We start from the raw sequence: 24,477 nt of genomic DNA on the forward strand, positions 1-24,477 counted from the left end.
TTTTCAGTTTGACGTTTTATGCTTTTTTTCTTTATTGTTTTTTTCTATTTTCACAAAAAAACGGGTATAGAAAAGAAGAGATGAGACCCATCTTGCGAAAATTCTTGACTGTGATCAATGTTTGTCAGCATTGTGTTATATATGTATATACATTTGTATATGTATATGTAAACAGTTAAGTTTACCCCTATCAAACGAGATATTGCCCAAATAATCGGGATACCTTTAAGTGGTTCAAGTGTTATAGAGCAGGCATATAAAACATAATCTGCCAACATATAGACGGACGGATAAATGGAAATCAAGCACCTTAGTTTGGTTGACATTCCTGAAAATAACTTATGATTACTTTAAATAACATCAAAGATACAAGCGATGACTTGTGTATCAAAAATGGTAATTATTTGCTGAAAACACAAATACCTATACTCTGAACATATTATTATTACAAGGACTAGATATTGAGCTTTCTTCCATCTGCAATGTCAAATTTACTTTTTAGAACCAAATTTACTGAGTCACACTTAAATTAATGATGAATTTGACAATTTATCACGATATTGTCTTATTAGTATGTCCTCAGTATTTTTCATATTATAATCTATAGAAAGTTTTCGGCTTATATATAGAGAACTACTGTAGCAGTGTCTCAATGAATAACTTTGATTAGAGAATTATTTCCAGATTTACCCAAAACTACATTTAACATCAAAGATTGTCCACCGCCATTTTTTGATCATGGCGCTACGCCTCACACCCATAGAGCGGGGGCAGTTTATAATTCTAAGGACGCAAGTAAGGTCCTTCAAAATGGCTAACATGTCATTTGAGCAGACTTTAAAAGCCTTAGATCAATATAATGTTGGATTATACCTTTCCATGTCAAAGAATCGACCCTTTTCTCAAGTAATGTAGTGAATGCTTTATCTACTGGAATTAGAGTAAGTTTGCCTATATGGGTTTCCACTTGCGACTCTGAATAAACGTATTTATTTTACACCTTACATGATGTAACTAATGAAGTTTCAGCGTTTGAACCACGTGATGTTTCATAATAAAATATTATTTTGTTAATCCAATCAATTTAGCCTAGTTTCAATTTTCTGCGTCAAAAAATCCTTATCAAATGCATATTGTACTCCATGAAGCATTGTCTTCATTTTCATAGTCCAAAAACGCTAATCAAATCCTGATTGGACATGATTATATCAGTTGTTATATAGGTTACTGACGAGATTTATTTGCTGCATTTAGTCTTGACGTTCTATAAGCCGAGACCTAAGGTTTTGATGAAGATCAACATAACCAATACGGATGGTTACTGTAAAGTAAACGATCACGATCAATTGGGAGAAAGGGAAAATAAATAACAATAAAGCGTTTAAACCTTGTGTGACCGCTCGATAACTTACACTACATGTTATGGTACATATTTCAGGAAACCGTTTTGTGAATTCAAAGTTCAAAATCTATTTTTGTAAAGATTTTATTTTCAGTCCCAAAATTCCTTATATCTAATGGATCGTGTGAAATGTTCCATTTAAAGGTGAATTTGTATGGTCAAAGCATGAACACTTCTTTAATTGCTTACTCTCTTGTCGGTAACTATTTATTTATTATTGAAAGCATGTCTCTCAAACATCTGGTCTGTGCTGATGTTTTAATTCATCAAAATCATTTAACAGCTTTCTTACGTGTGTCTGTATTTCTGAAACTACTATACACAATGCGTTGAAATCTTACATTTTGATATTAGACACCGTGCTGTTGTGCATATCGGTACTGTAAAGTGTTTGCTGTTGCTTTCTAGTCCTGTAAACATAGTTATTGAAGGAGCCTTTATCCGGACGCTATCTGATCTTATTTCTTCTAAAATATAAAATTAACCAACTAAGTAATCAAAGAGTAACATCTGACATGTCATTCTTACAGATTTATAATCTATTTACAATATATTATTTGTAAAAGAAATCCTTGAAGTCGTTTGTATCTGTTTACCACATAGCAAAAGGTATGTTGAACAAGTATTTACTTACTCAGAACCATTAAAACAAATTGAAATTTAAAAGTATTAAAAGGTCTTTACTGAGGCTGTTTGACTTGTTTGACTTGAAGGAACTGGCAATTTTTTCTCAATAATTGGGTGCCATTTGATAAAGATATGGACGCAAAATTTCTAATCATTCTCTCATTCCTTTTTCCAGGAATTTGTATTTTTTTGTTGCGCAAAATGTTAAAAAAATATAAATTGAGCAACAGTTCGATCTTGAATATAATTCCTAGTATGTTCCATTTATATCGTTTTAGTTTTTTTTTTTCATTTTTAAGTGCATCACAAGATCTATACAAACATTTCAAATTTTATGTTTTTATGTTCATCGACCTTAGGGAAACTCCTTCAAATGTAATGTTTACAATGTATAATTAGGAACCAAAATTCGCTTTACCACGTGTCTGAGATGGTCGTTGATCAATCATTTTAAACAAATCTGCAATGTCCGGCATAAAAGACTGATCAAGTATATCAGCAAATAATACATCCCACATAGGTAAATGTTTATCGACATAATTTATTATCACTCTGGCGGCAGCTTCTGAACCTTTCGTCTCCAAAACAGCATCTGCCTCTTCGCGTTCCGCCGAGGTAATTAATTCCTGTTCGTAAACTTTATCCAAAAACTCTGGAAAGCATATTCGCTGTGCAAGATCATTTGTGACAAGTTTAAGGATTGCAGAGCTGTGACTGTGATGAACTTCTGTCTCATTTTTTAAAAGTTGTGACAGATGAATATACTCTAAAATAAACAAGTCAACATTTTTTATTTTTAATGTCTGATCTTATCAAACACTATTGTATTAAATTGAGTATGCATATTAATCTAAGTACGAGGCTTGTTCGATGTGTAATCTGTGTTGTACGGTATGTCAAACGCATTCGCTTCGAATAGCCAACATTATATCATATATATTTTACTCGGTTTGAAACACATGGTTTTATTCTCATAATCAATTAATTGAAATTACCCTATAATCTTATTTGGTAAACCTCTGAGGCACTGACTGGATGTTAGATTTTGGTAGACCTCTGAGGCAATAATTGATTGCTAGATTTTGGTAGAATTCTGAGGCACTAACTGATGGCTAGATTTTAATAGACCTCTAAGACACTGACTGATGGCTAGATTTAATTTTGGTAGATCTCTGAGACACTGACTGATCGATAGATTTCGGTAGGCCTCTGAGACACTGACTGATAGCAAGATTTTGGTAGACCTGTGAGGCACTGATTGATGGCTTGATTTTGGTAGACCTCTGAGGCACTGATTGATGGCTTGATTTTGGTAGACTTCTGAGGCACTGATTGATGGCTTGATTTTGTAGACTTCTGAGGCACTGATTCATGGCTTGATTTTGCTAGACCTCTGAGGCACTGATTGATGGCTTAATTTTTGAAGACTTCTGAGGCACTGATTGATGGCTTGATTTTTGAAGACTTCTGAGGCACTGATTGATGGCTTGATTTTGGTAGACCTCTGAGGCCCTGACCGGACGTAAGATATTGGTAGACCTCTAAGGCACTTATTGATGGCTAGACTTTGGTTGACCTCTGAGGCACTGACTGGACGTAAGATATTGGTAGACCTCTAAGGCACTGATTGATTGCTAGACTTTGGTTGACCTCTGAGGTACTGACTGGACGTAAGATATTGGTAGACCTCTGAGGCACTGGCTGATTGCTAGATTTCGGTAGACTTCTTAGTCACTGCCTGATGGCTAGAATTTGGTAGATACGCTTAGATCAGATTATACTACTTTAATTGAACTCACTGAATAAATCAATACGATGCTCGCCAGAATTTTGCAATATATAATTTTATTGAACTCGTTCAATAAATTCATTAACTCATTCAATATCCTCTATAATTTATACAGTTTTTGACAAGTGAGCCATTAAATATGATGTAATATACACCAGCAAAATGTCATATTGACCGAGATAATATAATGTTTTTAATTATTAATAGCCTTAACTTAAAACAAGTAAACTCGAAAATGTAAAATGTGAATGTATTATTGGATGAACAGCATCATTACGAGGTTAGGTCAATATATGATGCAATATGGTCAATAAATTTAATAAAATACCAGTTGTTTTTACAATATTCTATTTAAAACACAAGGGTTATCCCTCGGAAGCATTAAACAACAAAATAACATGAGATTTGCTGACACAGTTTGACTGAGTCTGTACATCAGAGATAATAAAAGAAGTATAACGTCCCTCACGCCTCCTGGCACCAGGTTGAGCGATACTCAATTTTCAACACTAAAAATGTGTTGAAAAAAATTATCCCAAAGGACCAGAAAAATGTAGCAATATGGGAAAGAAGGACGAGGCAACTTTTCACAGCTGTCACACGCCACTCAACCCTTCGAAAAAATCTTCTACAGAAACACAAAGTTTTAGATGCTTCAGCATAGACCCCCTCCTTAGGTAAACCTTTCAATATCTGAGCAATGAACGACCCAAGTCCAATTCTACTCTTGTAGTGATGACCTGAAAGATGATTTTCAATCCAAGAGAGATGAAAAGATAATAAGGTGCTGGAGAATACGGTCGATGTTTAAGGACTGTCACTCATTTATATTTGAAATTAATCAATTACAATAGCCCCTTTGTGTGCAAGAGCGTTGTCATACAACAAATACAGGGCTTTCATTCCAGTCGAAGTAAAATTTTGCATTTTTCTTAACACGACACCTTTATATTTCTCAGATGCGACAGATCGGCCTCTAGAAACAGGAATAGGGCTACAGTTCCTTGGGTAATGTAAAAAAACAACGGACATAGCTTGATTGCCACTTGTCAATCGCTTGGCAGTGCATGGTCGAAGAACATTTTTGTGGTCATTTTCTTATAGTTGCACCACTTGCAAACTAGCGAAAAATAGTAAAATTAGCTATTTACATTAATCACATCATAATAAAGAACGGCTTTTGTTATATTTAATGTATGTATGTATGTATGTATGTATGTATGTATGTATGTATGTATGTATGTATGTATGTATGTATGTATGTATGTATGTATGTATGTATGTATGTATGTATGTATGTATGTATGTATGCATGCATGCATGCATGCATGCATGCATGTATGTATGTATGTATGTATGTATGTATGTATGAATGTATGTATGTATGTATGTGTGTATGTGTGTGTTGGTGCGTGCGTGCGTGTATGTATAGGGTCCGCCCGTTAAGGCACAAAAAAGCAGCTTTCGCTGTCGTGTACGGACCCAGAACATGCTACCAGTCATGCCCTTTAAGGCTTTACTTTGGAGCAAAAAGTGCTGATTATTTACATCCATGCAATTTTCACAGCGAATAAGCCTAAAATATGAATTTTGTGTAAAAAGTAGGTCACTGTACGGCGGTCAATGAAAACAAAATTGTACAGTAACCTGAGTCATCATGAGAAAAGAAGGTAACCCTTAAAAGGGCTGTTTGTGACATGCAAATGGCCTGCCTTTCAAGCCGTCATTCGAACTATGAACACATAAATCTAGTACATTTTCCCCTTCGACTATGCCTACTTTGTGGGACCATTCCCGTTGGCATTAGTCAGATAATTGACAGTTAATTGTTGTAGACTATGCTTTATTCGCAACCCCGAGCTGTAGAGAACATTCGAACTTGCCGTCTCACACGTTCTAATAGATCTTCAATCATCTACCGATGCCCTATGCCCTCTCAACGACGTGCACGTACCGTATTTGCCTATTTTCAAGTGATTCTTCAGAATCGTATAAGTTGACTCTTTTGATATTCCTGCGATAGAGGCTTTCTATGAAGGTGAAAGTCTGGAATCTTTGTCAATAATAAGTTTGGCTTAATGAATGCTTTTGTTAGTAACAGTAATATAAAACGTTTACTACCTGACTTACCGTCATCTTCAATTTAGTCGTGACCATTTTTGAATTAATCCATCCACCTCAAAACAGTTGCATAAGATACTTTATCATTGCCATGAATATAACAAAAATTGCTAATTTTGCTGGAGCTTTATTGTAAGTGGTATTTCAGCAGTTTTGACAAAGCGATTTCAAGGCATATTTTACATGAAGTTACTTATGTAAAGTAATATTTTAAATGTGAATATAATTCTTAAGGAAGGATTACATACCAGATTTTGATACCATTTGACATCATATGCATAGCATAGATTACAAAAAGACACAAGAATCACGAGCTTAATTAGAAAATCTTTTTCATTTTGAATTTAATTACAGATACCCGCCCTCGTACTTCATGCTCATATATTGATCAACTAAGTTTTGCAGCATAATGTTATGCCCTCCCCTTCCTTACGACATTTAATCATTTTGTTAAATATGATTGTTTTTTTATTTCAAAAATCGAGTTCAGTCAATAAATTTGTTACTAAACCTGGTGATAACGATTTGTAATTTGGTTTGTCGCCTACCTTTTGAACAAATATAATATCAGATATGTTAGATTATATAACAAAAAGTTGAAATTTTAACGTTACCTTGTTTGAAATATTACCTAGTCTTTCAAGCGCATCAATAAATCTTTGCCATATTCCAGGAATTTCGCAGTTTGCCATTATGTTGAGCATGCAATCTACAGCATCAGGAGGACACGACTTAGCCTTGCTTTTAACAACATCAATGTCATCGTTCTCTCTGAAAAAATTACAACCATTAAATGCATGGTTTTTGCTTTCAATGTTTAACTACATGTTATTAATTCTAAGATAAAATAAATAAATAAAATAGGACATTAATCAGTAATTTATCTTTGATAGATATGTAAGTTGAAGGAGACAACTCTGAACACTGGATAAGTAAACTTATGAACACTTTTATATAAATTTCCGATACTTATAAACAAAAACATAGACGTAAATGCAAAATATGTACATGTAAATGTAAAAAATACCTAGCGAAAGTAGATTTAAAACATCCAGTACATTGATCTGATGCTTAATCCAGGGCCGATAAACCTCTACCATATAGTGTAAATTATTCTTATTGCCGTTCTCTGTCGTCTCTTCACTGCCTAACGATGCGAATAGTATACCTGAGTCAATTGTTGAACTCCGAGTATGAAATCTTTTCTTGTGGCGAAACTAAAAATAAAATTGAGCAATTAATAAAACAACAACATCAACAATATCAACATCATCCTCAATATCCTCATCCTCATCATAATCATAATCATCATCATCATCATCAGCAGCAGCAGCAGCAGCATTAGCAATAACAACAACAATTTAAAAACAAAACAGTCCCAATTTAATAAACAGTTACTTTGTTAATGAGAGACATAAAATCTTTAAAATAGTCCGTAGGCACTGAAACGTTAATTTATTTATTGGCCACTGAATGCAATTTGTTTAAAACAAGTTAATGACATACAAAAAGGTGCAACATACCTTTCTTTTAGACGTTCTTTCTACATCTGTACACTGGTCTTCATTTTGCTGAAAATAAATCAAAGCCGTGCAGCATAACATGCAAGCTCTAAATACAGAAATTATTGCACGGGCACATAAAAACTGATATCATGCGACTTTATAATAATATAAAAAACAAATATATTTATTCATTCGTGTTCAATAAATATAGTTATTGAGTTACACGAATACAATTTCTTTGTCACATTCATGAAATTAAAACTATTAAGGTAAAATATAAGAGTCTCTATCACTTTCAAGAAGTCATTATATAAATTTTGCATTATTTTTGTAAAAATATGTAGGTTCTTTGTCTGTGCTGTACGAAGAGCAGCTTGTTTTATCGTCTGTCCTACTTGGGCGATATTTGACCTTTTTTACCTTTCGTTTGATCAAACATTTGCTATTTGTATTTTATAAGTTTATTCTCGATTACCGGACGAAGAACAATAAATATTTTTCTGACCTCATTTACTTTTATATCGGGGACGAAGGATTATGCCTATTTTTGTGACCTCATTTATCTTTATTTTAGGGATGAAGTTCAATATATGTTTTTGTACCTTCATTTACTTTTATTTCAAGGGCGTAGTCCTATTAATATTTTTGTGGCTTCATTTACCTTTATTTCAGGGATAAGCCTAGTGAGTTCCTCTTGTTTTCTAAATGTTTCATCTTCAGCATCACTGTCTACTTTTTTCAATATATTCATATGAACATCATACGTAGAATCTTCATCTTTAAAGTGTTGTTCGTCAGATACATGTCCGATAGGTTCTGTTTTATTTTCTGACCCCACATTGTCAATTTCAGAGGTAGCATGCCCTTTTAAACGATTTATTGAATCAAAAGACCGTAAGGTATCCTAATATAAGTGTAATAACAATAGGTAAACAAAATAGTTTCCACAATTGAATTATATAATAAGCGAATAAGTAACAGTAGCTTCACTTCAAACAGTAGTTTTAATCTTTAGGGTTTCAAGAAATTATTTCATATATCCTTTGTATACACATTGCATTTTTTTAAACATAAAGATAGCAATAGGGGGATAATAATTTTTTTCCAGTAAACATATTACTATAATTACCTTAGTATTTTAATGAAATAAATATAAATTTAAATTATGAAATAGAGCCTACTATATACATGTATTTACAAATGTTCCAAAAATATAAATTTGAAAACAAAAGTTTTGTTTGAAAATTTTTGAGATGTTTAAAGAATTGTTCAAGCTAAACTATAAATTTTTAAGGCATCATGATCTACGTTACCGGTATTTATATGATCGTTCTCTTTCAAAACTAACAAAATGTCCACACATTCTCTTAACGTTTGCTGAGGCTAGTGCTTATTCGCATGAACTATCTGAACTGATTAAATATTGTTTTTAGTAAGATATGTTAATGCTACGTCTCAGTTAGGTATAAGTTAAGATAGCCGACCAGCACACCTGTACTTCTGTACTTTGATTTATGTTACTTTGTAATACTGTTTGTTTAGGATTTACGGCGCACCAAAGCAGTTTACGTTATATGGCACCAGAACAGAAAAGATGCATTTGGCTAACCATGGGCGGTACAATTTAAGGCAACATCAAGAGTTTTAAACCATCTCACCTGCTGGAGATAAGAAATGCATAGACTTCAATTATTCGAACCCATTTAGTCGCTTCTTACGATCACGCAGGGTTACACAGTGGCTGCAAATCTGGTGCATAAATTCCTTTTTGCCCACAAGGGGTACCAAATTAAATTAGAGATAATACGTTTAGTATTTTACTCGTTCAATATCCATTTCTGGCCTGGATACGAAAGATACAAATCAAGTCATTAACACCCCGACTTCCACGAAATCTATGTCAATTGATATTTCTTGACCTCTTACCTCTTTGAGGACTGCAAATTTGTGTGTATCCGTTACATCTGAAATACCGAAGGTAGGTGTTGATAAACGTACTTGGTTGTTTCTATTTTCATCTAACTGTTCCACTTCTTGATTTACAGTCATGTCTTCTGTTACAGCATCTATCTCGTCCACAAGTCTCTGAAAACTACTTTCATCTCCTTTTTCACTTCCATTCTTATTCTGAAAATGAAATTTACCATGGAAAGAGATGCATGTGATATTTCGTTATGTCTAGTATGTTTATAGAAATTAAACAATAGTCAATAAATTATGAATTACATTTTCCTCTTCAATAAGCTATATAAAAAGTTTTAGAGTGCCTATCTTAGGTACATAAAGTAAATTTTCGAGAATGATGTTGAGATGAGGAAGTAAAGTTATATCTTTCTTCATTTTCGTCTTTTGAACGAAAAATTATATGCAATGACGTACCTGCACACTTATTTCAGAACTATCATTATGTGTTTCCTTTTGCAATGTTCTTGACTGTTTATATGGTAGTTTATTTTTTCCCTGAAATTATAAACAAGATTTCAATTTGTAATATATATATCAGTTCATGTCAGCGTACATATATATCAAAAACAAGGCAACGTACTTGGAAAAGGGATGAAAAACAGTATTAATTTTTAAAAGGTTCACTGTACCCCAGAAATGCTATTATTTTCTTTTCTCAAAAGCTTTTAATTTTGGTCCCAGTTTGACAATTAGTACAGATATAGTGATTTATTATTTTGTATGGAAGTCAAAAAACTACTTTGTTTGTAGTTATCTACCTAATAAACAACATTCATTTTACTTCCATATTATTATGTGATAAAACCATTATTTGTATATTATAAAATTTATGTGTGCTCTTTCTAAACAAAGAAAAACTATTCGTTTATTAGGCATAATTTGCCTTTGAATGCATATGAACATACACATTTTAAATAGAATATCAAAAATAAAGGAAACTGTGCCTTGGTGTCCTGGCCTATATCCAAATTGTATCATTGATAATACCATTGTTTAGGTTATCCAATTGTCCACAACGAAATACATGTTAAACTCGTGGAAGATAATAAAACACTACAACAAATCAACCAAACACCTTATATATCTTGTTACTTGATATCAAACAGTAATGTCAAAATTCTTTGAACATTTTGCTCTTGTGTTTGGTGTTGTTTAGTACATAGAATCAAAATGATATTTTGTTTCAGTCACCATCATGTTCTTATAAACGTTTTCTATGTAATTTTGTTATTTTATTAGTTTCGAAGGATCTCCCCTTTTCCAGATTCATTAGTCAGTATAAATACTATTAATACAAAATTTGATCAATTGTATAATGGTTACCTCAAATATGTTGCAGAGATCGGCAACTGGACGTTTCTCCTTTAGCATCTATAAAATTAAATTTGATATTTTTCAAGACCATGAAATATTAATCACTCATATTTATTCACACAAAATTTCTTCTGTTACCATACCTTTAGAATAACTCACGACGCATCTAGTATCTGCTTAAAAGAGTAAATAGGTGATCAATATCGTTTTCCTTTTTCTGTACGAAATCTGCTGTGGTCATAGTATTATTTTTACAATAGGTTTACGTGTTAGCCCGTCTTAGAGTTGGTCTAGAGATTTATGTGTTGATCATGGTCATGTAAATACACCATTAAATAAAGAGAGAGACGCTTGTTTTTGGTTGAGTCCATTATGTTTTATTTAGGGGTGAAATGTGAAACCTTAATTTACAATTTATATAACATTTAATGTTTTCGATAATTTTAATATTTGTGGTAATTCTGGAGTTGTTTCAACATATTTTTTTCGGGGATTAAATTGTGATAAAAACAATTAAAGTCAGAACTGCAATGGAAATAACTTAGTCCACACCTTTGTTGATTTGATCACGTGACAATGTAAGCCAATGAAAAAACATCAACAAACAGACAGCCATTCAGGAAGAGAGAGGGTTTATTTCAGAGCGATAATTTAAATGTATCAAGCAAGGTTAAACTGTAAGTATTGATTTTTTATGCTTTATTTATATTGTAGATAAGTATTTATTTAATGATCTGCTTGATTTTCAATTGGCAGTTCGTGTTAGCTATGATTTAGAATGACTAGGTGACCTAATTTACAAGCTGGCTGGCCGTTTTGGCGGGGAAAAATGGATGGTTTGTTATTGTTTGTATATATCTGTGTGTTGCCTGCTCTGAAGGTTGTATATTTTTTATAAAGTGATTTCAAGTAGTAAATAGTTTGTGCATTAAACTTACGTAGCATTGACAATATAAAATAAATGGGCGAGAGTTGTTTCGTCGAACTAGAATCTACCGGTTCGGCGAACTAATTTTATATTTCAGAACTCAATTCATGTACACACATGCCAATATGAGCTATAGCATGTAAACTTACATTACATAAAGAGGCATAGCATACACATGCAAATAATATTAAGACAATTCATCTTAACAAAATGGAGAGAAGCACGCATTTTCAAGGACATGTATAATGGGCACGTCAATTATCGTGGGTCTAAGTCTGTTGTTTTCTCACACATTTTTCATGCAATTAAAGACAAGATATTGGAAATTATAAAAAATATATAAACCTTATATTTATTATTTTTATTTAGTATAGTAGTTATATTTTACATATAAAGCTTAACTCAACACAAAAGATCTCAGTAAACAAAACAACAACATAAAAATAGATACATGTAGTGATGTACGTATAAACGTGAAGCCTGAAAAAAGAAAAATGATTTAAAATTTACACAAATATAGATCAAGTGAAGTCTGTAAAAACATAAAAAACATTTTTCTTAATCTATGTTGAACTGTATCCACAAATGGTAAAAGCTTAAACAGAAGGACAAATGTTATCAATGGGAATAAAATCAACATTATACACAGAAAAGTAAAACCTGGTGGAAGAGAAAGAATTAATTATGTATTTTATAATCTGATTATATATACAGTACACAAAAACAAGGCATACAAAAAATAAATGTAAAAATATTTTTCTAAAAATCCAAATTAAGAATATTTGTGTCATGATTTTGTACGTAATATTTAAAATACTTTATTCATCTCTATATAAACAATTGATACAGGCATAGTATTAAAGAGAATCTACTATGTTTTTTTTAGATAATAAACAACAACAATCTTTTTTCATTCTTTATTCATCACTCAATATAAAACTTAAAAACCGTCCTCATAAATTCTGTCGTTGAAGTTATTGGATTGTGGCTGCATAATCTCAGTAGTTGGGAAGTAGTCATTACATCAACCAGGCGTCAAACTCAAATGTGGCTTTCAATAAATGGTCTCTTTCATAAGGAAATACAATGTATACATTAAACTTTAGATTGCGCAGTTTCCTAAATATTTTGATCTTAAATTGCTCATCAAATAAGAAATTTTTGCTATAGCTTTTCCGTCGAAACCAGGAGGCTAACTTGGGGTTCTTAAAGGGAGAGAAATTGCTGCTGGCATGGCCTTTGTGTGTTTTTTTTGCGGCAAAGGGTCAACTTGGGCTTACACTAACTCGGACCAGGTCAACTCTGCCTTCTATTAGAAACCTATTTCAGTATGGATTGTTAACATTGTTATGAAAAAAATTTAGGAGTGAATTACTATAGAAGTATTCAAAGGTATGATCGCATGACCAACAGAAATTGAAAAAGTTGGCAGTGAACACGTACGTGTTGTTTGAAATAATCTTTGTTAAGAAGAGATGTCACAACAATAAATATTGAATATTGGTCTTTAAATTGAATTTTTATGACAATAAATGTTCTTGTTTTTTGCACTGTTTGTTCCTTGAAATTATCTTTGTTAAGAAGAGATGTTCAAGTTGAGACAATAAATGTTGAATAGTGATCTTTAAATTGAATCTTTATGGAAATAAATGTAATTGTTGTTTACACTGTTTGTTCCTTGGCGGCCAATGCAGTTTGAACAGTACGTTGTGCAAAGAGCAGATGAAGTGGGCAAAGGAAATTGGAAGGAAATAATTCTGAATTTACGACAAATGTACCCCTGTATGCTATAAATATATGCAAGGAATGCATTGCTTTCTTCACAGTTAATACACATTTTATCTAATTACACACATGGGAAATCAATGTCAACAAACTTGTTTTGATGCACAGTACAAAATTATTCCTTTTACAATTCAGGGTTTTTTTACGGAAAGGGGAAGATGCTGGGTGCTGGTAGGGAGGGGAAAGATATGCGAAAAATGTCGATTTGAGGAAAATTATGAGGTTAATAATTCTATAATATATCTTTTTTCCCCTGAAAAACTTTATCATCATGCAAAATAATCTTTGTGGTGTAACATCTTATTATGTATGGTGGTGAATGGTTTTTATACTTACATTATTGTATGAAATTTAATGCGGCATACTAATTACTATAGGTGTAATAGTGTTTCTGTGACACACTATTTCTCCATACAAGTCATTTTCATAATAAGAAATACAAAATATCTTACTTTAAAAAAATAACCAAGAAAATGGCAATATTTTGTTAGCAACTGATTTCCAGAAATAGTACCGTTCAGTACGGGATATAGCCAAGAAAAAAAATGGCAACCTCCATGTTGAGATTTTGCTTGCAGTTTCCGGCAATTTTTTTGGTTATTTTTGGCTGCAATTGGTGGGTTATCCTTGATAAAACTGAGAAAGTTAATATTTTAAACCATAAAAATATTTTATTTGATTTAGTTCAATAGGAAAAAATAATGTTTCAGGAAATATCACTCATGTGGAACCATGTATAACCTTATATACTTGGTTTTTATTGCATACAGTATCGCTTAACAATGGTATTTCTGTTTATGTCCACCTTAAAATTTGATGATTCTTTTGAGGAAATTTTCAGTGTTGTCCTGGGGATTTATCGGTCATGGATTGGGAATTACTTGTCTATTTTCTATTGGGAGCGTTGCCTTTTTACCAGTATCAGTTGTATAGGGGAAAACCACTGCAACAGAATTGTGTGCACACTATGAAATGTCATGACAATTTCCTAATGAGAAGCCCAAATTACTTCCCTTTTGTTGCATTTCCTTATTAGTTTTTGGGTATATTTTTTTGTTCCTATTTAATGAAAAGAACAAAAACTATTTATTAAACATTTGACATCTTGGTTAAGAATTTATTTAAGAACTAATGCTAGAGGGAACAGATTTTTTGGGGAAAAATAAATAATTATCTTCAGTCGGTAGCAGTATAGTCAGTGACGTCGGCGCATGGAGTGCCTGTGACTTTTTGTAGGGGAAAAGATAGGGCAATAAATTAGAAAAGGGGGGAACCTGAAATCAGATTCAAACATGTGAAAATGGTATTTACCTTCATATTTGTGAAAGAAGAAATTATTTCAATTTAATTTGCCATGCGTGGCTATTGTGGAGAAATGCTTTTTCCTTGATTAAAGGAAAATGTTACAAAAGTTGGGTAGATAATAGACACATGTTATTTTATATAAAGGTGACACATGTTTTGTTTAGCACTATTTAGGACGTTTGGGTGGTTAAGATTTAATAGATTGTTTTATCCTGTTTTAGGCATAATGTGCTTGTGAAGTTTAAAAATTAAATGTAGATATGTTTATGGAGTTAAAGCATTGGTATAGGCACAACTAAGGCGTTGGGAGGCACAGATATAACGAAGTGTTCAGGTAAGTAATTTGTTTTCTTTGTGGAAATCATGGGTTTGGTTGGAGCTGCTATCAACATTTATAGTGCTTGTGCATGTGTGTGCTTTTCTTGTTGATGAATACTTTTTCTTATTAAAAAGAAATTATGCATTTGCCTTAATATTTGGCAAGAAATTGTTATTATTTTAATTGGTTGATGGCATGCTGCTTACTATCTCAGTAGGAATTGGAAATGCCTGGGACATTTCATGTATTGGGGCTGAATTTTTTATGTGCATTTGTTTTTCTAAAAAAATTTAAAGTTGAAAGAAAGAAAATTTGGTGTGCATAAAAAAATATCCAACAGTCTGTTAAAGATATAGTTGATTGTTGCTCGAAACGATAAATGTAAAATCTTAAGTTTCTATTTTTTACCAATTTTGGGAAGCAAAGTTTATTGTAAATTAGCACGTCTGGAAACACAAAAGCCTTAAAGCAAGGTATTAAGAGGTTAATACACGGCAGGAGAGGGCCGGAAGGTGATAATTGGCCCGCAAAATGAGTAATGGACCCGAGGGCCATTATTCATTCAGGGCCGATTATCACCTTCCGGCCCTACTCTGACATGTATTAATGTCTTTAATACACCTGGTAGATCTAATAGTAGCATTTTTTTAAAAAACAAAAACAAAAAACAACAACAAATACTTTGAAGTTCTTTCGTTGAAATTCTTGTCTACAGCTCTGTACAGAGATGTTTACTGTTTGTGTGTTCAAAGAAGCAAGTTTTATTTTCATTTTTTTCGGAATGAATTTGTCGTATTATTTCTTCAAATTTCAATAAGTAACAAAAATGTGTTTGTACTAAATTTGCTTAAGCTAGCGATTCGTGCTGACAACCTACTTTCACTTTTAAAGTTAACTGTTTGATGACGTAAAATATGACGTCATTGTTTCAGTTTGTGCACGTGCACATGTTCTGCGGGCTGATAACTAGTTCTCGGCCCCGGGCCGCAAACTCATAATAGGTCACGTGACACTCATAATCAGTTGAAATCATAGGCAATTTTGTTACTATATATAGTAACAAGTATATTAAATGCTTATCTTTTTAGGTTAAAAAGTAATTGCATCAAAAACTGGTAGTAGGCATGTGTAGTGTTGTGTTCCTGTGACAGTCCCTTTATTTATCATTGTTTGCCTTAATTATTGTTCTTTTCCCCCTTTTTAGGTTTGGCTTTGTTTGTGGAGTTGAAGAGTCGATATTGGCAAATTTGGAACATTGGTAGATTGGGATATAGTTAAGTGTGCGTGTTATTGGCAAATGTAGAACATATGAAGATAAGGTTATAGTGCACTGTGCAGGTAAGTTGATTCCCCCCTTTTTAGCCCTTGACTAACATAATTGGTAGGTTTTTTTATAGAAACTTGCCATAATTGGGTACATGGAAGTGTTCAATTATGGAAAACTGAAAAATAATGAAGACTTTGTGATAAATAGTTTTCAAGATAATGAGATATTAGAGAACAAGTGACCAAATATCAGTAGGGGTTCTCTAATAGGTATCACCAATCAGTATTTGAAATATGAAGACTTTGTGATAAATATTTTTCGAAATTAATAATAGGGGTCATCTACCGCTTATGAACATTCATTAATAAATAAATAAACATGGAATTTCAAAATGCTGGACAATATATGGTTTGATAATCTGGTAACAATTAATTAATTGATAACTGATTTCTAATTTAATAAGACCTACATTTTGTTTCTTCTATTAACCTTGAAAAGAACGAAAACAAAGCGCAAGGCATCATTTTCTGATTCAAAAAAATAATTTTTTATCCAGACCATGAAAAAAATTTTTGAGTAGGTGTAAATTTTGTGAGTCGGTCGCGTTACTGCAAACAAACATATTTTTAAAGGATGTCCTAACTATATAAAGTTGAAGCATTTTTCATAGACACAGCAGTTTGAACTTGTTACAGGGACTTTTCGATGAAAACGGCCAATTTTCGCAATATGCTAATGGGGTAAAAGGTTAAGTTAACCTACACTAATATAATATTCTATAAATCACATATCCTGCATTCAGACTGTTCAAGCAGAAAAGAATAATATTTCATTGACACATCTATAGTGTTACACTAACTTCTATGTTGCACTATGTTTGTATAAACATATGATGTCACGTCAAAATATCAAAATGTTTGTTGACACTTAGAACCACATTCATGAATTTTATAAGCCTGAATTTTAACTAATATTTTGATTAAAGAAAAGTCATAGCCCTATGACAAGCTTTCTAGAACGGACATACAGTTCAACTTCGTTCACTCGAGCTTGGATCGCTCGAATACCTCCCTTCGCTCGAACTCATCGCCGAGTCCCGGCAAAATTCCTATATTATATGTATTGTTCTACCTCGGATCGCTAGAACACCCATGGCTCGAACTCTCGAACCTGATCTCTGGTCCCTTTGGAAGAAATATAGTGTAAATCACACCTTTTTGGTTGAACACAAACAGGTAACAAAAGTTGCATGTCGACATGTTCTAAATAATTGACAGGCGTGACACATGTTTTTAACACCATGTGATGGTGACAAGGGCAATTAAGGTTAACTGATACAAATTAAAAGGTGTTGATACCGATTTGTTTGTTATGATAAAATTGTATATTTGCCGTCTTTAGTAATAATAAAAAGAAAATAACCCCTGAAATGCCAAAAGTCAATAAATGAATGACTTTACCTGGACGGCTTTAATTACATCCGTGGTTCATGTAATGTGAATTGTAACAGTGTAATCTATTTATAGAATGATACTTGTACGTGTGTTTATTTTAGTAAATGACTACAAAAATATGCTGCTGTAAGATGTTCTTTTGTTAATATTTAATAAATGCATTGTTTAAAATAAACTTCATCCCATAATAAACATATAAATATATTTTGAACATTGTTCACAGTTTGGATAATGATTGCCCAATCGAACCGTACCAATTACAATATGCATGAATAAAGATTAACACAGTGACCGTTAAATATGTTTTCAATAGGATAATAATTCTAACTAGGACGTATTCAACAAATGAATGTACTAGCAAACAATTATATTGACGTATTTATCATTTGACAGATGTAGGTTTGAAAACCTAGAGGCCTTTGTTCTATGTAATAATAGTTCAACCTCGGTTGGCTGGAACTACCGATCTCTTGAACAAATTTGCACAGGCCCTCGGACTTTGAGCGAACGAAGTTCGACTGTATATTAAAGGAATTACATTGGCAGCAAAACTTTGGGACTTTAGCAAAATCTGTTATATAAATTGTAAAAGCTGTATATCAGTAATACATAATTTATAAATTTACTACTGTACATTTCAGGCACTCCACCATGCACTCTTGATGTAGAGTACTCCTACCCTTTGGATTATGCCCAGCAAGTGCACTATCCCAATTCCCTATTCTCAATATGTTGGTTCAATATATTTTAGGACCCCAAGAAAGTTCCATGCGATTTGTGTTTGTGCAGAGGGATCAGGTTAGTTTGCCATAACATTTTTTGACATATTTTATCATGAGCATATTGTAAAAAAAAATTAAGAATATTATAAATATAAAGGTATTTTTTTGTAATTTTCTAATGTCAAATGTGTTCCTTTGCCATACATTTTTTAGCTCACCTGTCACAAAGTGACAGGTTGAGCTTTTGTGATCGCTTTTCGTCCGGCGTCCGTCCGTCCGTCCGTAAACTTTTACTTTAAATGACATCTCCTCATAAACCATTAAGCCAATTTCATCCAAACTTCACAGGAATGTTCCTTTGGTGGTCACCTTTAAAATTTGTTCAAAGAATTTAATTCCTTGCACAAAGAAGTCATATTTCACATATTGATTGGTCATAACTAGTAGAAGGCCCCTATTGATTTTGGGGTCGCTCTGTTAAAGGTCAAGCTCACAGGGGTCTTAAATGTCAGAACGGTTTTAGCTGATTATCTTGAAAAGTCTTCATCACAAAGTTGTCATATTTCACATATTGATTAATCATAATTAGTAGATGAACCATAGTAATTTTTGGGTCAAAGGTCAAGGTCACAGGGTCATCATATTTCTGATTTTGATTGGTGGCCCCTATTGATTTTTGGTCAATAGTTTTCTAATATCTGATTATCTTTTGAAAACTATTTATCACAAAGTCTCCATTATTTTTCTTTTTTCCATAATTGAACACTTCCATGTACCCATTTATGGCAAGTTTCTGTAACAAAACTACCAATTATGTGAGTCAAGGGCTAGAAAAGGGGCATATGTGTCGTTCGACATTCTTGTTTTAAGTTTCATTTTAAGTGCTATTTATATATCCTATACAATTTTTTTAAACTTCTAATTTATATGTATTTTAGGACTTCATGGAAGTGTCAGTCTCAACATGCTCTGGAAAGTGGAGAAACAATGCAACAGGTTGCCAGTATTGTCCTGCAGTCAAGACATGGTCACAATATCCCACTGCTTATAAATGATCTAAAAAGCCATTGGAAGTCATTTTAATAGTAAAACCCCTGAGGCCTGCTGCTTAAGGACTAATGCTATATTGACTAGTGTGTGGCTAGTGTGTGGATCATATTAATTAACGGTTGCCTATGTCAGCTTACCAGTAACTTACTTCCATAATGTTAAAACATTTCATGTGATTGTGTTTTGTGAAATACAACATTTGTCATGTCACTTAAAGTATAGAATTGCATTGAACCTATTCATTTTATGAATTGATTAACTGTAATCCTGTCTTTATAAGTTTTTAAAGTCTTGATTTCAAGATAAATAAACAGTTTTAGTTGTTTGTGTGACTTTATCTTATTGAAAATGACTGCATAAAATGTGAAGTGATAAGCTTCAGTACTTGCTGTCAAGTTTTAAATATTTTATAGTTTTAGAATATGAAAACTATTTTATCTATGATAATGATAGATCAGTTAATTTTTTATGTTGATATTAGTGTAGAATGACTTTGTAAAAATTTAAATAAATCCTGAACAGAAGCATCAAAATCAAAGAAATTTGCATGGTAGCTAGGCGACTAAAATTTCCTTCAGTTAAAAAGGATTTTTAGCAGGAAGAACATTTTAAAATTAAAAAGACTCTGTATGTTTGATATCATTGTAACTCTTTCAGAACTTAATCTCCTGCATGCCTGTAAAATTTGGAAATTTAGAAATTTATAACAAAATAATATATGATAACCCGAAGTGCAGTGCAAAAGAATTAGTACTCTGCACTTCTTAATTTTTGAGTTATTGCCCTTTGTTAATTTTCATACTTTAATTTTGTCTGGGCCATTTCTCTTCAACTATAAAACCTATGGACTTAAACTTCATAGAATGATAGATCTCATTTAGAAAAAGTGCAGTGCACAAGGACCGGTACTTTGCACTTCCTAATTTTTGAGTTATGGTCCTTTGTTAATTTTCATATTTTATTTTTGTCCAGGTCATTTCTCCTAAAGTACAAGAGCTATGGACATGAAACTTCATAGGATGATAGATCTCAATAAAAAATGTGCATTGTACAAGAACCAATCATCTGCATTTCTTATTTTTGAGATATTGCCCTTTATTAATTTTTCATACTTTGTTTTGCCCAGGCCATTTCTCATAAATTATAAAAGCTATGGACTTGAAACTTCATAGGATGATATATCTTATTGATAAGAAGTATAGTGCAAAGAAAATGCTGCTCTGCACTTCTTATTTTTTGAGTTATTGCCCTTTGGCAATTTTCTTGTTCTGGCCATTTCTCCTAAACTACATTGTCACAAGGCGACACATCCGACTCGTGAAGTTCTAGTTCATTCAAATAGCCAGTTGTGCACTTAAAATTTGTTAAATTTAAAACAAAATTATGGAATATATTGTGGCTGCTTGGCAACACTGATTGATTTTAGCTTGACTGTTCGATTAAAATAAGTAGAGCTTTTGTAGTCACCCAAACGTCGGTGTAGACGTAACAACTTATGTTGAAGTTTTTATGATATACCTCAAATATTTTCAAAGTCCATTGCCATATGGCTTTGAAAATTTGCACAATTGTTCACCATCATGACCCCAACCTGTAGACAGGAGGAGGTGACTGTATCAAGCATTTTGAGAGAATTTTTTTACTTAGAATTTACGTTATAAAGTTTTTATAATACCTCAAATATTTTCAAAGTCCATTCACATATGGCTTTGAAAATAGACAGGAGCAGGTAACTGTACCAAGCATTTTGACAGAATTATGCCCCTTTTTTCGACTTAGAATTTACATTTAAGTTTGCATACCACCTCAGATATTTTCAAATTCTATTGACATCTAGCTTTGAAACAAGTTGAAATTTTATACTCTTCTTTGAGAGCATAATAGGACTCTCTTCAAGGCCTTAACTGTAACATGGTTTTAAAGGAAAATTATTCCCTTGTTAACTTAGAAAATTTTACATTATCGAGGCCTTTTTACTGTCAAGCACTAATAATAGTCCAGCATTGCCTCCCTACCTACAGCTCTTGTTTCTAATTGTTTAGGTATTAAGTAAACCAGTTATACAGCAGATAGATATATTTATTATATTATATGGAAATTAACATTTGATCAAATGCTTATTGGTTATTGTAAACAATAACATACAGGCAAAAATACTGAGTTTCTGCTAAAATTAACATGGCTTTCTATCACTAGTCAAGTGTACAGAACCTGTATGTAATATCTTAAATGAAAGATTTTTTAAAAGTAAATAATAGACAATCTAATTTTATTGAAAATTAATTTATTTCTGCTGCTTTGTTAGCTTTATTTTGCACAGTAATATGTGAAAACTTTTAAAATAAATTAAAAAAAAATATTCCACGGTTGCTAGCTACCTTTATGTTGTATTTGTGTAATGATGTCCTTTATTTGGTACAACTACCTTTTATGTTGTTACACTTTAGTCATATTTAATTTACTGTTGTATTAAACTGTTGTCACAGTAAGTGTTTGTCAGAATAAGGTTAAATAATAAATGAATAATAAATGGACACTGTGTTTAGTTCTTCTAGGTGTTTGGACTTTACATCTCCTGGATGTTTCACCCCTAGACGTTTCACTCTCAAAACTCTGGTCTTTTCATCTCCACTTTTTATAATATTATGGTATCTCTAAACAGTATTATAACCTGTTAGCACTATAGAAATGCAATAGAACCATTTGGTATTGATTGTTGCAAGTGTTATAAAATACGCATTGCACAAAAAAACCAGGAATAGGTCCGTTGCTATATCTCATGACATGTTCATTTTACATTACACCTTTCATGCAGCAAACTTAAAAAAAATCTTCACAAAAAGTAGTATGCAATCGTACCTATATTACATACGAATGTATGTAATATTTTTCTTGTTATTAAAAAATTAATTTATTTAGTCATATTTATTGGTATATTTATATTGAAGTGCATTCCATTATTCAACTTTTCATTTTATAATTACATGTGTTTATTTTCGCTTAGCTTGCTTATGTCTAAGATAAAAAGAAAATACTTACAAATTTGTCTCTTTCTAGCGTGTGCGTATATTTGGTCCTTTTAATGTCATTTTCGTTGTCTATTGAGCTGTACGTTCCCTAAAAAGATAATATAATGTCAACATTTTATCTGTGGTGTTGATTGCCACAGAAGGATATGAACAATCTGATAAATATTTTGGGGGTTGATGAAACTGATTTTTTCTTGTTTTCAAAATACATTTAACTTGACATTTAGCACCATCATGTCATTGATGTCTGGTATTTTACAATTGTAAAATCCTGTGGCACAAATAAAATCAAAGTGTATTATTATATTAATATAACATCGATTCAATTTAAGTAACTTATTACATTGAACCTTGTTTAATACAGATATAAGAAAGGTTAAACGTACCTCAAAACGATTGCAAAGCTTGACAAAATTTGCTTTTAGATCACATATTTTCTGCAAGGAATGGTAAAAGATTGATACACAACCGACTCATCTTTATTTAAAAGTATAATTCTCAGGGTTTTCATTCTCGATTTCATTTCACTTTTCAACAAATATCTTTTATGTAAAATGCTTTGCTCAAATGTTTTGTTAGAATGATAATTAACGATAACATAGTCTGTTCGCTTTGGTTTAAGAAAATGTTTTGTCACTTATCGAATTTGTAAGACGCAACACTTTTGCAAATATCAGTTAGTAACGATCAATACATCCACCTGTTTTTCATTGAAATACAAAACAGCTACAACAAAGCAATGTTTTTTTTTGTGTGTTTTTTTTTATAATAAACTAGAAATTGTCACAAATGCCAAATATACCCGTAACGCACTTGTCAGAAAACGTGCTCTTTAGTTAATAGTTTTGCACGTATGGAGAACGCAGTAGTGTATAGATTTTTTCTCAAATCTTTTTTAATTATTTGTTCTACATCAGTAAGGTAAATTAAAGTTTGGATTTGAAGTTTTCATGACTTCTTTTAAGGAAAATTTGTTCTATCTCTTTGAGATGTCTGCACTTCTACTCAGTGAGATCTATCTACCTACATAGTTTCATGTTGATACCTTTCATAGCTCTCAAGTTATGTCCGGAACATACGAAGTTTCAAGTTTCAACTCCAAAACTAGGGTAGGAAGGAATACGGTTCTTCCGCATTGCATTTCAACTCAGTGACATAGATCTATCTACCTACATAGTTTCATGTTGATACCCTTTATAGTTATCAAGTTATGTGCAGGACAATATTCAAAGTAAAAAAAAATGAACAAAGGACAATAACGCCAAAATTTGGGGTTAGGGTGTTACGGTTCTTATTAACTGCACTGCACTCAGTGTGACTATATACTTACACAGTTTTGTGTTGACACGTGGGTTGTCCAAACAATTTGTTTTTTGTTAATACTCCTTGTGGTTTTAAAGTCATGTTCCGGACAAAGTTCAAAATATAAAACAAAGGACAATTACTCAAACATTTGGCAAGGCAGTGTCACGGTCCTTTCACACTGCACTTCTACTCAACGATTACCTACAAAAAAACAGAGTTGTGTCCTGGACAAGAAATCTGCAACGGACGGACCGACCTACCGACCACCAGCTGACTCCAGTATATACCTTAGCTTCGTTTGTCGGTGGTATATTGATGTTACTGGTTTAAAACAACAAATAATCGAGTAAAACCTAGATTGCACTACGAAGGTACAAAGTGCTATTTACTACATAATTTGAACAGCATACTCATAAGCTTTTATGGTATATGAAAAATAGTGCATTTCCTGCTCAAATTGTGATAATATTATCACAGTAATTAAGTTAAGATCTTATGTGCGTAAATATTAAAAAATACCTGTTTTTTGCCCTGATCGTCACCAGTGGTATCCATCTTGACAGCAAATTACATTGAAAGTATAATAAAAC

General features: G+C 32.4%; 1 protein-coding gene and 2 long non-coding RNA genes across 3 annotated transcripts; 1 reads left to right on the top strand and 2 right to left on the bottom strand.

The window, feature by feature from the left end:
* Window positions 1-2,385: 2,385 nt before the first annotated feature.
* On the bottom strand, window positions 2,386-9,784 carry LOC132726140 (uncharacterized). Its single transcript, XM_060711411.1, has 7 exons — window positions 9,725-9,784; window positions 9,371-9,571; window positions 8,106-8,348; window positions 7,463-7,510; window positions 6,967-7,156; window positions 6,571-6,708; window positions 2,386-2,795 (listed from the first exon to the last, which is right to left on the bottom strand). The coding sequence occupies exons 1-7, from the start codon at window positions 9,782-9,784 to the stop codon at window positions 2,425-2,427; spliced, it is 1,251 nt and encodes a 416-aa protein (XP_060567394.1). The 3' UTR covers window positions 2,386-2,424.
* Window positions 9,785-9,823: 39 nt separating this feature from the next.
* On the bottom strand, window positions 9,824-23,218 carry LOC132726131 (uncharacterized). The gene is made up of 4 exons (XR_009625149.1): window positions 22,969-23,218; window positions 22,593-22,670; window positions 10,733-10,780; window positions 9,824-9,904 (listed from the first exon to the last, which is right to left on the bottom strand). It is a non-coding gene; the product is annotated as an uncharacterized LOC132726131 (long non-coding RNA).
* LOC132726138 (uncharacterized) lies at window positions 15,005-19,782 on the top strand. Its single transcript, XR_009625151.1, has 4 exons — window positions 15,005-15,075; window positions 16,265-16,398; window positions 18,423-18,579; window positions 19,442-19,782. It is a non-coding gene; the product is annotated as an uncharacterized LOC132726138 (long non-coding RNA).
* Window positions 23,219-24,477: the final 1,259 nt, after the last annotated feature.

The sequence above is a fragment of the Ruditapes philippinarum genome, unplaced genomic scaffold (genome assembly GCF_026571515.1).
Source record: "Ruditapes philippinarum isolate M1 unplaced genomic scaffold, ASM2657151v2 ctg1824_1_1_1_1, whole genome shotgun sequence".
Classification (NCBI taxonomy): domain Eukaryota; kingdom Metazoa; phylum Mollusca; class Bivalvia; order Venerida; family Veneridae; genus Ruditapes; species Ruditapes philippinarum.

What these genes read in the sequence shown, in the direction of transcription:
- LOC132726140 (XM_060711411.1), bottom strand. Translation starts at nt 9,784, where the DNA reads ATGAAGAAAGATATAACTTTACTTCCTCATCTCAACATCATTCTCGAA. An exon ending in GGCTTATCCCTGAAATAAAG is followed by an intron (nt 7,511 to 8,105) that starts GTAAATGAAGCC and finishes ATTTATTTTCAG; the next exon opens with CAAAATGAAGACCAGTGTAC. An exon ending in TTTAAATCTACTTTCGCTAG is followed by an intron (nt 6,709 to 6,966) that starts GTATTTTTTACA and finishes ATTTTTTCAGAG; the next exon opens with AGAACGATGACATTGATGTT.